At 40.1% G+C, this 16447-nt stretch overlaps 1 protein-coding gene across 4 annotated transcripts in view; it reads right to left on the bottom strand.

The window, feature by feature from the left end:
• Positions 1–728: 728 nt before the first annotated feature.
• LOC147102756 (neuronal-specific septin-3-like) overlaps positions 729–16447 on the bottom strand; it is a 299156-nt gene continuing 283437 nt past the window's right edge. For all 4 annotated transcript variants that reach the window (XM_085963518.1, XM_085963521.1, XM_085963520.1 and 1 more), the window contains 4 exons: positions 15928–16023; positions 14267–14363; positions 2966–3017; positions 729–1886 (listed from right to left, as the gene is read on the bottom strand). In XM_085963518.1, coding sequence (XP_085819644.1) covers positions 1757–1886; positions 2966–3017; positions 14267–14363; positions 15928–16023 — 375 coding nt within the window. In that variant the 3' untranslated portion in view covers positions 729–1756. The remainder of the gene's footprint in view (positions 1887–2965; positions 3018–14266; positions 14364–15927; positions 16024–16447) is intronic.

Genomic DNA, 16447 nt, shown 5'->3' with positions numbered 1-16447 from the left:
GTCAGTTTTTATGTTCCCTGCAAGCTTACTCTCATATTCTATTTTCCCCTTCTTAAATAATCCCTTTGTCCTCCTTTGTTGATTGCTCCCAATCCTCAGGATTATTGCTTTTTCGGGCCAATTTATATGTCCTCTCCTTGGATCTTATGCTATCCCTAATTTCCCTTGTTAGCCACGGTTGAGTCACCTTTTTTGTTTTATTTTTATGCCAAACTGGGGTGAACAAATTCTGTAGTTCATCCATTCGGTCTTTGAATGTTTGCCATTGCCTAACCACCGTCAACCCTTTGAGTGACATTCCCCAATCAATCCTACCCAACTCGCTCCTCAGACCATCGTAGTTTCCTTTATTTAAATTTAGGACCCTAGTCTCTGAGTCAACTACTTCATTCTCCATCTTAATGAAGAATTCGATCATATTATCAATATAATTTTAATTCAGTTAAAAAGAATCTGGAAATTAAAAAAAACCTGGCATCGAATAAAAATAAGTGACCATGAAGCTATCAGATATCAAACCCACACAGACTGCAGCAGTTCAAGAAGGCAGCCAACCATCACCTTTTTGGGACAAGCAGAGCTAGGCAATAAATGCCTAGAATGAAAAACAAAGTCGCAACCAACTCTAATTTGCTTTTCCTACTGAAGTCTTTTCTTTAATATGACCATATTAAACACCAACACATAAATGATGAGCAGACAGAGTCAAATAACAAAAGGCAATTGAAAACATTAAATTTGCAATGTTTATTTTAGGAAATATATATCAAACACACATTTTTATTTTATACAAAAAGTCGAATTTGACAATGAATGTAAACCCAAAAAATGCACATAAAAGGTCATATAAGAAAAGACAAAAGATAAGCTTCAATTTTCAATATAATTACATTTTCAAAATACTGAGTAACTATTGTGACATTCCTTTTACACTTTGTTTAGATGGGTGAAGGTCCAAGACGTGCCTCATTTTAATGAAAACTAACTCTTTATATCTCTCAGTGAGTAACACATATTTTGGCAAAGAAACAGTCTTTCTACCCACCGTTTAACATTGTTTACATCACTAAAGAGCTTGTCTTTTTACAACAACCACCACCTTATTTCACAAATGTAAATGCTTCCATTATGTGGTTTCTTTCACTTCTCCAATTAAAGCTGTCAAGGAACAAAGGTAGCTTTGGGATTTTCTGGAATACATGTCAGTCGGCTGTGTTTTGATATACTGAAACATGCTAGTAATATATTGGAAATAAATAGAGCAGTAATAATTAAGCCAATTACATTCTTTTTTTGTCCTGTAGAACACTTATTTAGCTTTAGCACTGTAATAGTATTAAAAGCAATTTTTAATCCACCAAAGCATTCTGTTCACAAATTGACACAAAAAAGCATTCCTTTCACAAATTGACACAATTTTGCTTTAAGCTTCTCCCTGAACAATTTAGTTTTATTACAAAAAAAAAAATCCACAAAAATCAATTTTGTGGTTTTCTGCAAAACATTTCTTAATAACCCCTTTGGCCTCATGCAAGTCTAAAAGGTAATCTATGAAGCAAAACAATAGAAAAATATGGCAAGTGTGCACCACTTAGTTTTGTGATGTGTAATAGTCATTTGTTTGTGAACAGAACTGCATAGTGTGGAATAAATTATCTTAAGACGAGCAGTGCCGATACACTACCACATACTTTATACCTAAATTATTAGCTGGTCAAATAAATTCAGCAGCCTGACGGAAAAAGCCATATATGTTTTACATGTTGCTGTTCAAATCCTTTTCTGCTAGTCCATTGGAACACCCATTTCCCTCACTCAGCCGTTGAACTCTGTATGCTTCATAGTGCATGGTGCTGGTTATATCTTTGAGATTCTGCATGTGAGTCCTGAGGGATATTTAGTACAGTGTCATGACCAGAATATGAAACTTGATATACTGAACCATTTTAAACAGTTCCATTTGCCATCATAGTAAAACACTGGGCCAGAATTTGCTTTCAAAATAATGGTGAGGCCTAATGGCGCTTGCTGCTATTTATGCGTAAATGGTACAGCAACTTCAGGTGAGGAGCAGATGCACGGTTAAATGTGAATATCCAAAAGTTTGTGTCCGTGTTGCGCCGCTCCGCGAAAACAGAATTTTGCTGTATGGCTCACCATTGAACGTCATGAAGTTGTTGTATTTGCACGGTAGATATGAACTAAACCCACGCGAGATATTTAGGGCTAGTAATTCGTAGCGCAACTAAGTTTTTAATAATGTGATAATTGTTAATTATTGCCAATCAACCTCTCTGGCACTGAAAATTAACTATTACAAGTGTGAAGTGTTTTTCCTTCAGGTTTAAAATTTGCGGGGATAATTTAAAAATGTAATTTTAAATTAATTTTCTTTCTTACTTTTCCTTTGTCTTTTTTCTCTCTCTAATCTTTCTTGCCCTCTCTATTTCTCTTTTTTTTACCCGATTTGACATTGAAATCACCCACTCTAACTTACACTACCTTCTCAGTCCCCGCTGTTTATTTCACAATCCTTAAAACTCATTGGTTAAAGAGATACCCTGTTGGTTTCCCTGTTCACTCAGGTCCCAGATGTCCTGTTCCCCCTCGCTCCACTGTTATCAGCTCACACTTTCAACAACTTGGTGAGTCAAATTTTTTTTTTTGAGCAGAAGGGTGCAGGGGCAAGTCTAACCAACAGCAGACACCATTGGATGCCCTGTTACAGCAAAAACTGGCCCATTATTTCAACTTAGAAATTAAATTCAATAGTGCAATTCATGGATAACATTGTATATTGATGCTTCTGTGGTGAAACATCTTACTGGAAATAAATCTACAATCACCGACACTGAATAGCTTCTTAAAATAAAATGCACATGGTACAGCATACCAGCTACAATTACAAAGGCAGAATAGGAGTACAGAATAGGTTTCCATGCAGAGCACCCACTTCCCAACTAACCTTATCAGCAGATCACGCAAATAGGCAAATTCGCAGTGAGATATATTTTCCACTGTAAGAGACATTAAAAGAATGAGTTGATGTAGAATTTGTTGAGATTCATTTTAATGCTTCATTTCCAATATGATCTATTTTAATGTTCAAAGCAACAGGACAGCAGTGCAAGGAGAGGCTTCAATTTGCATTCATCATGTTATCTTTGCTATTGTATGGGTCACCGGTTATAAATTTGGATTTTCATGCTGCAATCATGCTTGTAACAATGAGAATCCAATACAAACTCCCAGTATACATACACAGAATGCATTAATTCCACTGAAATCTATCGAAGGTGGTGGCGGGTCTGGCAGTGCAACATTGCCTCTACTCCAGTCTAGAAGTGGACATCACTACAACGTTCAAAAATCTAACATGTCTTATGGTCTCGCATTGGAGCTGCAACTCACACCTACCTACAGATTTAAGGTCCACCCTTCGAGTAGGCAGAAAATACACTGCTGGGTATGGAACTCAGAGCATCCAGTGTGTGCCACCACAATAACTTGTCTACATAATAGAGATAGGGTCATAGTGTGCTTATATAAGCAGGGTATTCATTGCAAATAGCCTTATCTGTAGCCTTGCTCTCAAAGATTATTGCAACTTAAGTTTTAATGTTTCCATTTCCATTTGTTTTCCCACCTGACCTTCAGAAATGCAGGATTCAAATATGATCTACACAATGGGCAGCCCTTCATTTTCTGGGACCAAAAAATATTGGACGTTGAGGTTAATTGTTCAGGGCTCTAATCTAATTCGTTAAAGTGTCTATCTCATTCTTCCCTCCTTTTTTTGTTACATAACTACAGTGAGGTAGCAAAATTGCTCTTAACCGCTGATGAAACATTTTGGAACTGTAAATGTACTACTTCATTTACTGGGAAAGGGATAGGGCAGAGAAAACAGATCTCAATTGAAAGAAAGAGACACATTTTACAGCAATGTCATTTTTGCATCTTAGGCCACTTTGGCTGTCATACCCATTTCTCGTCAAAACTCTTAGCTAGCTACAAATTGAATTTTTGCTTTGCTTGTGTGAAGGGTGGGGGAAGGAGTGAAAGATCACTGGAGAGACTGCAAGAATGTCAGACACCAGATGCTCAGCTGTTTGTGTAAATGCATCAATGATTGTTAATGGCGGCGGTGCAGTATTCAACTTGAATGTCTGTTGTATTATCCCTTGACCGAGCTTTTGGTCACCTCTCCTTAAATCTGCTTTGGCTACCTCTCCTTAAATCTGCTTTGGCTCAATGCCCATTTTCCTCTGATTACACCTTGTATAATCTACGTTAAAGATTCTATATAAATGCAAGTTGTTGTTGTTGTTATCCAGTGAAAAGTTATAGAACAAAAGTTAATGACCTGTTGGATAAATTATTACCTCAATTATAGACACACACACATATTCACCCTCATTAAATAACCACAAGAGGGCAGAAGAAAATGCAACATCTTTACAATAGTGTATTCAACTGGAAAGAGAACAGCTGATTCTAGTCAGATCACACTACATCATCTCCAGACACACAGTAATGCAAAATGTGTTTCAGATTGTATATCTGATTGCATAGAAATTCTTGTCTTCATATGTTCAACATAGTTATGGTTATGAGTTATTCAACAGACAGGTCATTAACCACACAAGAAAAAAGGTGCCTCACAAAATAATTAAGCTTTACAAAATGTAAAAGAAGTACTTGCGTCAGCACAACCTCAGGACGGCCCAAAACACTTCACAGCCAATGAATTGTTGTCACTGTTGTAATGTAGGGAAATGTGGCAGCTAATTTGCGCACAGCAAGTTCCCACGAACAGCAATGAGATAACAGTCTAGATAATCAATTTTTTGGCGATGTTGGCCGAGTGATAAATTTTGACCAATACACCGGGAGAACTTCCCTTGTTCTTCCTTGAAAAGTGCATGGGATCTTTTACGTCCACCAGAGAGGCCTTTGATTTAACATCTCTCAGAGTAATGCACTGCAGGGTCAAGCTAGATTATAACTCAAGAATCCCCTAATCTTGCTCATTGGTCTGTCTGTTCTCAAACAGCACATTGACCAACAATTTGAAGACACATTTATGTCTAAAATGTTTTGAAAGGCCCAACAGAAGTTAAATGCATTGTAATCTTCAATGCAGAGAGAAGAAAAATCAAGAATTCAAGGAACGTAACTATTATAGAATAAATTAGATTCTTTAATAACACGGGAGAAAGAATACCCTATAAAATTACTATCCTATGTGCTTTGCAACAAGCTGTGCTGATAGCTGCCTTTGGGCTCCTTTTCCCCAATTATGTGCAGATTATTCTGCAGAGCAGCTAACAAATAGGCTTTTGTAAGTTTTTTTCCCCCCAAGAACCGGGTCATTAGTCTCTCTGTCCACTGGGAGAACAGTTCAGGAGGACATCCTACAAATATTATTCACTGCTCCCTTTCAGGTGTCTAGAGATGCCAGCCGGCAAAGGTAAAGAACTTCAGAAAAGATATTTTGCTTTCATCTGCAGCGTTTGATCAGCAAAAGAAATTTACATTCGTGTTTAACCCAATTCTCTGCCATGTGCAAGTGAAGGGGGATTAGCAGCAGTGGATTCTGAATTATTACAGTCAACCTGTCAAATGATCTAATGTAGGAATAGGCACACAGCTGGAGCTTCCATTAGGTTGCACAATTTGCCCCAAGGCGGCCAAATCAGCGCCAAAGACCACGAAATTTCAAGCGCCAATTACGCCCAGCCCAAATTGAGTTTCCGTGATCTTTTGTGCTGGTTTTTTAAAAAACATCGCTCTGGAAGCCAGCCCCGCCCACAAAACTGGCCACTGCCCCCCACATCAAATTAACCACCAGGGCAAGTTTCTGCTAATTGCGCCAGTTTGCAGACCTTCGAGCAGACTCTTAAAGATTAAGTTTCTTTTGGTGCAAGGACACCAGTAGGCACCTTTTAAAATATTTAATTTACTGAGAAACTGACTAATATACACCCATGTCCTGGCCAATATTTATCCCTCAACCAACATAACAAAAAACAGATTCTCTGGTCATTATCACATTGCTGTTTGTGGGAGCTTGCTGTGCGCAAATTGGCTGCCGCGTTTCCCACATTACAACAGTGACTCCACTTCAAAAATACTTCATTGGCTGTAAAGCGCTTTGAGATGTCTGGTGGTCGTGAAAGGCGCTATAGAAATGCAAGTCTTTCTCTTTCATGAAACTAGTCAATGGTTCTGAATATTTTTTTTTTTTAAAGCCATTTTCAGTTATTTAAAATCGCGTTACTCACAGGTGGTGAACCAGACACACGAATGCTTATTTTTTGTGATAAATCCTGTATTAATAGAACTGCACTAGGCTACCACTTAAATATATCAAGGAATGTTTTAATCCAATTTTTAAAAAAAACGATATTCCAAAACGCTGCCCCATTGTGCTGGATCATGGAAGATTTTGCATTCGTTATATGCAAATGAGCTTGAGCAAAAAATGCAGTTCAGAAAACTAGCACAATTTTGAGCCCAACTTGCGCCCAGAGTGCCAATTGCACCCAAAGTGGAAACTGTACCCCATTACGTTTAGAAAATCATAGAAATAAAATCATTCTGGCCGAGTTCACATTACACATAATCCTGCTTGCGTTTAGGATGCTTTCTGCCCCAAATTTTGATATTGTACATCAACTTGATTTTCAATGGAGTTCAGCCCTGCACAGGACAAGGATGTTGGTGAAACGTGGTACCAACATCCTTAAGTTTCTCCTTTCACTCTCTGATCCTCCCTTCCGCTGCTGCGCCACCACATCCTAATTTTCAAGATATTTTCTTGCACGTCATTAGGTTCTGCCACATGGTGGACATCATGCACCAGCCGTGGCTCAGTGGCAATACTCTCATCTCAGAGTCACAAGGTTGTGGGTTCAAGTCCCACTGCAGGGACTTGGTGCACAAAATCCAGGCCGACACTTCAGTGTAGTAGTGAGTACTGACTGAAGGTGCCGTCTTTCGGATGAGACGTTAAACTGAGGCCCTGTCTGCCCTCTCAGATGGGCATAAAAGATCCTATGGCACTACAGCTGTATTTCAAAGTATAGCAGGGAAGTTCGGATGTCCTGAGGTTGTGAAAGGCACGATATAAATGCAGGTCTTTCTTTACTTTCTATGTGCACTATTTTTTAGGGTGGAGTCAGGGGCAGTTTCCTGACTAATATTTATCCCTCAACCAACTACTGAAAACAGAATATCTGGTCATTATCACATTGCTGCTTGTGGGACCTTGCTGTGTGCAATTTGGCTGCTGCTTTTCCTACATTAGCAGAGTGACCGACACCTGGGAATCCCTGGTCCAAGACCACACAAAGGGGAGGAGAAGCATCCGGGAAGGTGCCGAACACTGAGTCTCTTCGCCGGGAGCAAACAGAAGTCAAGCACAAACAGCGGAAGCCAAGCGCACGTCAACCCAAGCACCCCACCCACCCAGCCCTTCGACCACCATCTGCCCCACCTGTGACAGAGACTGTAGGTCCTGCATTGGACTCATCAGTCACCTGAGAACTCATTTTTAGTGTGGAAGCAAGTCATCCTCGGTTCCGAGGGACTGCCTAAGAAGAGAAGAGCAGATTGACTACACTTGAATAAAAATAAAGTACTTCTTTGGCTGTAAAGTGCTTTGGGACATCCCAAGGCCATGAAAAGTGCGATATATATGTACGATAGCAAAATACTGCGGATGCTGGAAATCCAAAATAACAACAGAAAATGCTGGAAAAACTCAGCAGGCCAGGCAACATCCGTGGAGAGAGAAACAGAGTCAACGTTTCAGGTCGAAACCCTTCGTCAGGACTGAGAAAAAACACAACATATATATGTAGGTTGGTCTGTCTTTTCTTTCTAGGCCTTCACCAATGGCACCTTGAACCACCTGATTAGAGGCAAATGAGGGCATAATGATTTAGCCCTTCTATCTTCCCAAGGAGTGCTTGGCTTCCGATTGGCAATGCCTGCATGCTCGGGTGGAAATTGAAACCCACAGCACAAGGGAAGTTCAAAATAGTAACACTCCAGGCACAATGTACCTTTCTACAAGGCACTTCAATGGTAGCCCAGTTGGAGTAGGAACATTTACAAAAGTGTCCTCAACACCGATCAACTGTGCAATGAATCAACGGGTTAAGTTCAGACTCTAAACATCAGTCGGTCTGCACGATGAAGTTTATAAACTGGCCGTGACCTGCTGAGTGCAGTCGTGTGGAAATTTGTAAAACCAACTTTCCAGTTCGATGGTGGATTATGATCAGTGTGCCAGAAAAGAAACAAGTAAAGAAACAGTAATTGAAAAAAACACTAAGTAAATGACGAGATATAACAGATAACATCCAAATCTCATCTCGCCTTAGGTTACCAGAAGTCTTGCAGAAAATTAGAAAAAAAAGTGGCTCGATGTATGTGCTGTGCAAATTTTTTTTTTAAAATTGGGATGAAAGGATTTGTCATTTGAGAATGAGCACAAGTATTAATAATACTCTTAACTTTAAGAAAGGAGAGAATCTGGAACTGGGCATAATGAATAAGCTTGAGAAATACTGCAATTATAAATGAAATTTGAACTGTATATGCTCTACATGTTTGCAGAAAACAGAAAAAATAATCAATATGCAACCATTTAAAAAAAATTGTGAAATTGTCAAATTGACAGAATCACTAATAAAAACAGAATCATTTGTAGAATACCAGATAATTCTCAGGAGCAAGACCTGGCCTTAGAATAAACAGTGTGACTGAAGGAGGGCAGCAAAAAGAAAAATGAAGCAAAAAGATTTGTGCAGAGGGAAAATGAAACCACTCAGGCAATAGTTAGGAAAGGGATTAAGAGGCAGCCAAATGAGAAATCTGAAATGATGACCTTCAAGGCAAAAAGGGAAGCAAAAATATCGTGAGATTTTACCGTACGCCTTTGGCAGCGCTTCCACTCTGGAAGCACATTACAAAACAATCTATATGATATATAAGCACATCAACAACACGGACACATCAATGGATGACTTAATGGTGTGGGGTATGTCAAAAAAAGAAACAGGATGGCAGATAGCAAAAAGTAATTGAAAGTTCAAGAAGAGTCAAGCTGAAACTTATACAAGTGTGCGTCTGGAGCCATTAAGTGGACAATTGTCGATGAAATCACTGGTGAAGACAATGGGCTGGATTTTGCTACGGGGGCGGGTTGGAGGTGGGAAACCCACATTTGGGCTTGTTGTCCCGCCTCCATGGAGATGTGGCCAACCCACTGGGTTTTCCTCTGATTGACCTTGTTGAGCCCGCCCTGTGGGCTCAGCAGGCCAATTAAGGGCCACCCAGCAACAGGTGACGTCAGAGATTGACATTTCATCTGTCAAAAGCTTTTGGCAGATGAAATATCAGTGTTTAACAGCTGTTTGAAGCTGTCAAGCACTGAAAAACTGCTAATTCAGCCTCAGTCCTTTCTCAGGATAACTTTAAAATCATTTTGCTGCAGAAACCAAGAAGCTGATTTTTTTTTTTAAATCGGAGCTTCTGTGGTTCTTGCAGCCGACTCCCGACACCGGAATGCAGGACTCCTGTAAAGGTAAGTAAAAGTAAGTTAAACTTATTTAAACACTTTAAACACTTGCAAAACACTTACCTTTGCACTCCTGCACCCCTCACTCACCTGGACACTGGGCATCTCGACCCCTCCAAGACCTCAGACCCACGTCCCGCCTCGAAAACTTTGTGGTTTGGAGCTGTCGGGAAGCCCACAAACCAGCAATAAAAATCGCGAATAGGCAAAAAACTACCTGTTAACTACCTGTTAACAGGCAGTTTAATTGCCTTTAATCCCTTCCCGCCTCTGGGAGTCGGGTTCCAGCACTTGTCGGCAACCCGACTCCTATGAAATTGACATGGAGGCGGGTTGGGGTCGGGACCCCCGGATCTCCGATTTTTATCGCCCGCACGCCTCCAACCCGACTCCAGGGGCTTAGGAAAATCCAGCCCAATGAGTTTGACAATATAAAAAATCTCATCTATTGAGTACATGCCATGCCCACAGTGCAAAAAAAACATATGGAGACGGTTAGGTTTGGTCAATTATTTGAGTCAAAATCCTTCAGGAAAAAAAGATCACGTCTTAGAAAACTGTTAAGACCACTGAATGGAGTTGGAACAGCAATAATCATGGAAAATGAGGAAAGGGTTTGTTAGTGCAAGAACATGTTCCAAAATTCTATAATACTGAGACACTAATAAAAAAATTCAGCAGAAGCATTATAGGCGGGATTAGGAGCTGTGCTGTTGCAAAACTAGGATCAGTGGTAACGCAATGCTTGTGCATCAGGTTCAGTGTTTGGTGTGGAGACCAGATATGTACAGCTTGTGAAGGACCCATCAAGGATTACCTTTGCTTGTGAAAGATTCAAATTGGTTTGTGTATAGCTGTACTATTGAAACAGTTAAAAACTGCTAATTACTCTTTTTTTTAAATCCTCGAATGAGTGCCCTTGTTATTGAAAAGAATGATGATCAGGCTACAGAGGTAAGATCTGAAGGGGTTCTATATATCAAGGGATTTTTACATACACTATTGCTACACTATTAAGCAAAGTAAAATACAAAATACAATGGAAAAGCTGTTGAGGATTTTCAATCGAACATGTTTATGACTGCGTCAGTATCTGACCAGAAGATTAATCTGAACTGAAATAGAAAGGGATGAGAAACTGTAGGACTGCTGGAAATGTAAAGTGGAGTTAACAGTAATAGATCAAAAAGTGTATAATAGGAGTAAGTTTGTAGATACTGAAAAACTCACTTAAAATAGATGTTGCAAAGTATTGTAAGGGATATACGGACACAGAGAAACTTAAAAGAAAACAGGCACAACCAATCGCGTATTGATGGAGAATAAATCAGGACATTGCTCACGAAGTAGTAAATTCCTTAACCTACTTTAAAATATTGGCTCAGAATTTGTTGAAAAAAATGATGGTGTATGAATGATGCACGCCATTATTAACGAGCAAATCAGCCGGCAACTTGTGGTCAGGAAGAGATACCCAGTGAATTGTAAATTGCCGTGCCTTCAGCTGCCTAGGCCCCAAGCTCTGGAATTCCCTCCAAAAACCTCTCTACCTCTCTTACAAGTCTGCCCTAATATCTCATGTGGCTCGGTGTCAAATTTTGTTTGATAATGCTCCTGTGAGGCGCCTTGGGATGTTTTACTACATTAAAGGCATTATATGTTGTTGTTGTATTTGTAAAGATTAGTCACAGTAGTATTATGGCTACAACATGCATATTGATGAGGAGGAACATTATACAATGGTGATGAGAGCCAGAAAGAAAAAAAAGACTTCTAACTCAATTGGTAAAATTTAGAAAATCGTGCTGCTCTGGGCTGGGGAAAGGAAGGGGCGGGGGAGGAGGAAGAGATAAGACAGTTAGTGCCAAACATTATGGGATTGGTCATAAGATGTTCCACTACAACAAATCAATACCTGTTCCAGATGCAATGAATAATTTACCCATACACTCCATATCAACCATACAACAATATTAACCCAATTTGTCACAAAATTGGAACCAGGTTTTTTTTTTAATTCAGAAAATTACCTGAAGAAATTGTAATATTTGAACCTCAGTCCATTTAGTCACTTGTACAACAAACATGTGGAACTCATACCCTGCTAAAGATGCTATTTACCATCAACCTCACTGCAGTCCCTTTTTCCAGGAAACCACCAGATAGAATCTCTCTTCAGCTGTGCAATGTGGGTGTGGTTAAAAAGAACTGTAAAGATTGCAATTTGTTTGAGGAAAAACAAGAAACAACTAGTCGGTGTTCTAAATTCTGTACAGCTTACCAGTAGTGAGGAATAGTCAGATCAGCATATACAAATAATTAATACTTTCAATAGTCACCAAACATTCTGTTGCAAGAAGGCAGCAGAGAGAAGGCTGCTCAGCAAGTACAGGAAGTTTGACTTGCAGGAAGTGGTTAAGTGCTAAATTTTGACTTGTTTTTTTAATGCACTAAATGGGCTGACTTGATTAACAAGCTAGATATTAACTAGGTGGCTGATTGTGATTTCTTTTCCACAGGTTATCTGTGTTGGAAGTGATGTCTAAGTTGGAAGTGATACCAGTGTTTGAGAATTGGTTGTTTGTCGTGACTGCTTTTGAGCAAGTACTTAAGTAGATTGTACCAGAAAGAGGTAGCTGAATGAATGCAGCCTCAACTAGCATTTGACACTGGGAGTGAAATTGGCTTAAAACTACTTTCAGTTATTTCAGTTTCTAAGTCCTTTAAGTCCATTTGTTGGGATAGTGGAAACCAGTGTAGCGTGAAACTTGTTTGATGTGGAAACTGTGTGTGGTAAAGATGGTGCGAGAATCATCGCAAGGTGGACCACTCAACCTTAAGGTTACTGAGCGTGAGAAACAATCAGGGATACTCTGCAGTAGAGAGGGAAAAGGAAGGCAGGTGGACAATCAGCTGGTGGGGGTGGGGGAAAGAGGCAGTGGAGGAAACTCTTAGGGATCTAAAGCCCTCCGACAGGGATCAACTACTGTATACCTCTCACATACGCAAGGATAGTAACTCAGGGGTGGTAAATCATTAACAATACCACAGGTTCGTGGAGCAAGATGTGGATGTAGAACAGCTAGTTGAAAGTACTCTTCAAAGACAAATATGCTAAAGAAGTTACTCAAACTTAAGGTGAAAAGATCATCAGGACCTGCTCCTTTATATCCCAGGATGCTAAGGAAAGCTGGAAGAAATAGTGGAGGCTCTGATCATCATTTTCCAATGTTCTTTGGAAAGGAAAGTTGAACCAGGGGACTGGAGGATGGCAAATACAACTCCCCCAGAAAAAGGACACAGGGATTGCACAGGAAGTTACAGGCTAGTTTGTCTTCCTTCAATTGTTAGGAAATTACCAGAGCCCATAATACAGGATGAAATTACAGTGCACTTGGAGAAAACATGAGTTAGTCAAGACCAGTCAGCATGGATTACTAGAGGACAGGTCAGGATTGACCAACCTTATAGAATTCTTTGAAGATAACAAATAATAGATAAAGGAAATGCAGTGGATGTGGTTCATAGATTTTCAGAAAGCATTTAGTACAATACCACTTAAGAGTTATGACAAAGATAATGGTACATGGAATTAAGATGGATTGGGCCCCTTGAACAGGGAGATGGTTAGAGGGCAGGAAACAGAGGGCAGGGAACAGAGGGCAGTGATAAAAGCAAGTTTCTTAGACTGGAAGCATGTAGTGAATATTGTCTACAATGAGATGAGTCTTATTTATTTGAAACATAAACGTTCTGAACTCAGCATTTGAGGAAACCGTATTGGATTTTGCTGCTGGCACCAAATTGAGTGCAAGGCAAAAGTTGACAAGGATTCTGAAAGACGACAGGAGCACATACCTAGGTTAGCAGGGTGGGCAGATGTAGTTCAATGTAGAAAATTGTGAAGTAATCCATTTTGAAATTAAGAATAACTAAATGAAACATATCTTGGATAGTAACATTTTAATTGGAGCAGACGAACCAGTGTGTGCAGCTACACAGGACATTAAAGGTTGCGGCAAAATAAGACAAGGCCAGAAAGTCAAATGCAATACTTGATTTTGTACTTGGAGAAATAGAATACAAAAGCAAGTAGGTAATGTGAAACTTGTTGCAAAACCTTAAAGTTAGGCCACAGATGGAGTCCTGCGTACCGTTTTGGGAATCCCATTACTGTATAACAAGGTTATAAAAGCAATGGAAAAGGTACATAGACTCACTAGGATGTTAACAGGCTTAAAGGTTACAATTATAAACGGAGACTTAAATTAGAGATTTTTCAGCCCACAATTACGAAATGATTATACAACGATCAGATAGAGGTCTTCAAAATTATAAAGGGCTATGAAAAGGTAAATAGTAATTTAAGAGGATCATAAAAACTAGGGGAGTTTACGAAAAAAATATTTTCCCAAGGGTGGTTAGCATCTGGAATATGCTGCCACAAATATGTTGAAGCAGAATCCATAAGTTATTTTAAAAGGGAACTAGACATTTGCTTAATGGAATAGTAAAGGATATGTGTAGACAGCAAGAGAGTGGGAATAAATTAAATGCCTCATATGGAGAAACACATTGGCACAGACGATGGCTTTAATGGTCTGTTTCTGTGCTGTAATGTTTTATGATTCTATTCTGTAACTAGAGTCTAATTGTGATCATCCTCTGAATTACCTTCAATAGTTCCCCACTTTGTTTTTCTGCCAAGGATCCTCCTTCCATTTACCTGGTACTCGAGGTTACTTCCAACCACTGCAAAAGGCACCATTTCCTGAATAAATAGGAAAGTAACATATGAAACCTATGGCCTTTAGGACAGTTTCTGTACAAATGTAAGTTTGCTTTTTCTTTTTTCTTAATATGGTCCATTTCCTAACAAACCTACAACATTATGGCATGTTTACTCTCCTCACTGAGCCCATAACTGATCCCATAAGGCCTTACTGGTTAAGAGTTCTTTTGTCTCTATTGCTCTTCAACATCGATTGTGGCTACCTTTTCAAACTTACCAGTTACTGTACAATTTTTGTATGAAGAGTCTCCCCACTGATTTTACTGTAGATCTGGTGTTGTCAGGGGCCACCGAGGAATTCTGAGCCGGTCAGGCCCAATGCTGGCTCAATTCTTCCTAAACTATTTTCATCAAGGAGTCCTTCGCACTGACATGAGGCCCCTCGTTTACATTATGCCTGTTTAAGGTGGCTGTCCAAGACACCTAAAAAATAGGCCCAACAAATTTAGCAGTGGACCGAATGCCAGGACAGATTGGGCATAGTTGTCCCACTGCTAAATTTCATGCCCGGGGACAACGCATCCCAATCTAAACCTCAATGGGACCTAAAAAGTGTATAATCTTCACTTAGTGCTCATGTAGTGCAAGAATGATTGCCATCTTTCTCAAAACAATACCAAATCATAACAAGATCTGATCAAATTATCATTAGTGACTATAGAGAATCAAGATATTTGCTCAAATTTTTCTTAAATCCAATAGCATGGAGTCTAATCTGTTTACGATTCTATTTGCATACCAAAATTTCAGCATTTGTAACCAATTTTCAGCCCATCAGAAACAAGGGGCTGCATTTTACCAACCTCGGTGGGTCCGTGGCGGGCGACGTCTGTGGCAGGTCTCAACCTCGATGCTGGCTCCAGCCCGCTGTCCAAAATGATTTTCCCCTGATTGGGCTTGTTAAGCCCGCCCTGCGAGTTTCCCAGCCAATTGAAGGAAGCGGGTCTGATGACGTCATTTGATGATGCGTCAGTCGGTTTCCTTAAAGGGACCATGCGCAAATTGATTTTGACAGTTGTGCTGTCAGTGTTCTACAGCATTGAGGTACTGACAAGCACTGCACAGAGGTACATGACTGCACCCAGGCTCTCTGATGACTCCCTCCGGAGGGAGTCACAGCACGCAGGGAGGCCCTCTTCCCTTCCAATGGGCGGAAGAGACCTCCCCAGGAGACCAACGCAGCCTGGTTGCACAATGCACAGGAGGACACAAGCAGGGATGTCGTAAGGAGGACCAGACTTCAGTGGTGCAAACCTTTCAATGGTCTCAGTAGATCTTGAAACTTTACTGCAAAGCCACACTCAGCCTCATCCTGCTGTGCCACTCATCACATCCCTATCACTCTGCCTTCCCTACCCTACTCCTGCACATCCTTACTCACACCAACATACCTTGCACCTCCACCCATCCCTCTCTATCTACATTATCACTTCCCCATCTCACTACCCACCCCTCACACTCACCCTCATCCTAGTGCAATCAAACCAACTAACAACACACAAGGTTATATGAATTTGGACGTTAAGAAAAAGATTCCACTTACTCTAATTTTGTCATTTATTAGTCGATCCTCTGCATCTTCATCAAATTGTCTTTGAGGATACACATCAATGTCATGTTTCTGAAGGTCACTTCTGATCTGCAAAAAAAATTAACCCTTGATCGTGCTTCAACCAGTCACTGCGCAGATTAATTATGATTTTTTTTTTTAAAGCCTGTTGTCTTGCAAGTGCATTTTTATCTTGCTTACTTTCACCTCTCCACTTCTTTTGATGTTAATTTCCAGATACATTTTGAAGGTCCTTGCTGCTTTGCAAAGTTTGGGTATCAGTCACAGCTCTTGTATACATCAATTTTGAAGTTGATTGGGGCAGGAGCTATTCACTCTTCGCCTTTCCATCTGCACACATTTCCTTACTTCCTCTTGTCACGTTTTTGTACCCGTGTGTCAATCTTTCCATTATAAATCCCTACATCCTTATGCAGAAAACGTCCCTTGTAAACTTGTCGTGCTGCAACAACACCCTCCCACCAGTGGCGGCACTGTAGCAACTTCCAAGTTT

This window comes from Somniosus microcephalus, chromosome 21 (genome assembly GCF_052327205.1).
Source record: "Somniosus microcephalus isolate GS21.2 chromosome 21, FLI_Smic_1.0, whole genome shotgun sequence".
In the NCBI taxonomy this organism is placed as follows: Eukaryota; Metazoa; Chordata; class Chondrichthyes; order Squaliformes; family Somniosidae; genus Somniosus; species Somniosus microcephalus.
Note: the sequence above shows the minus strand (reverse complement) of the source record. Positions and strands in the feature narration are given on the sequence as shown.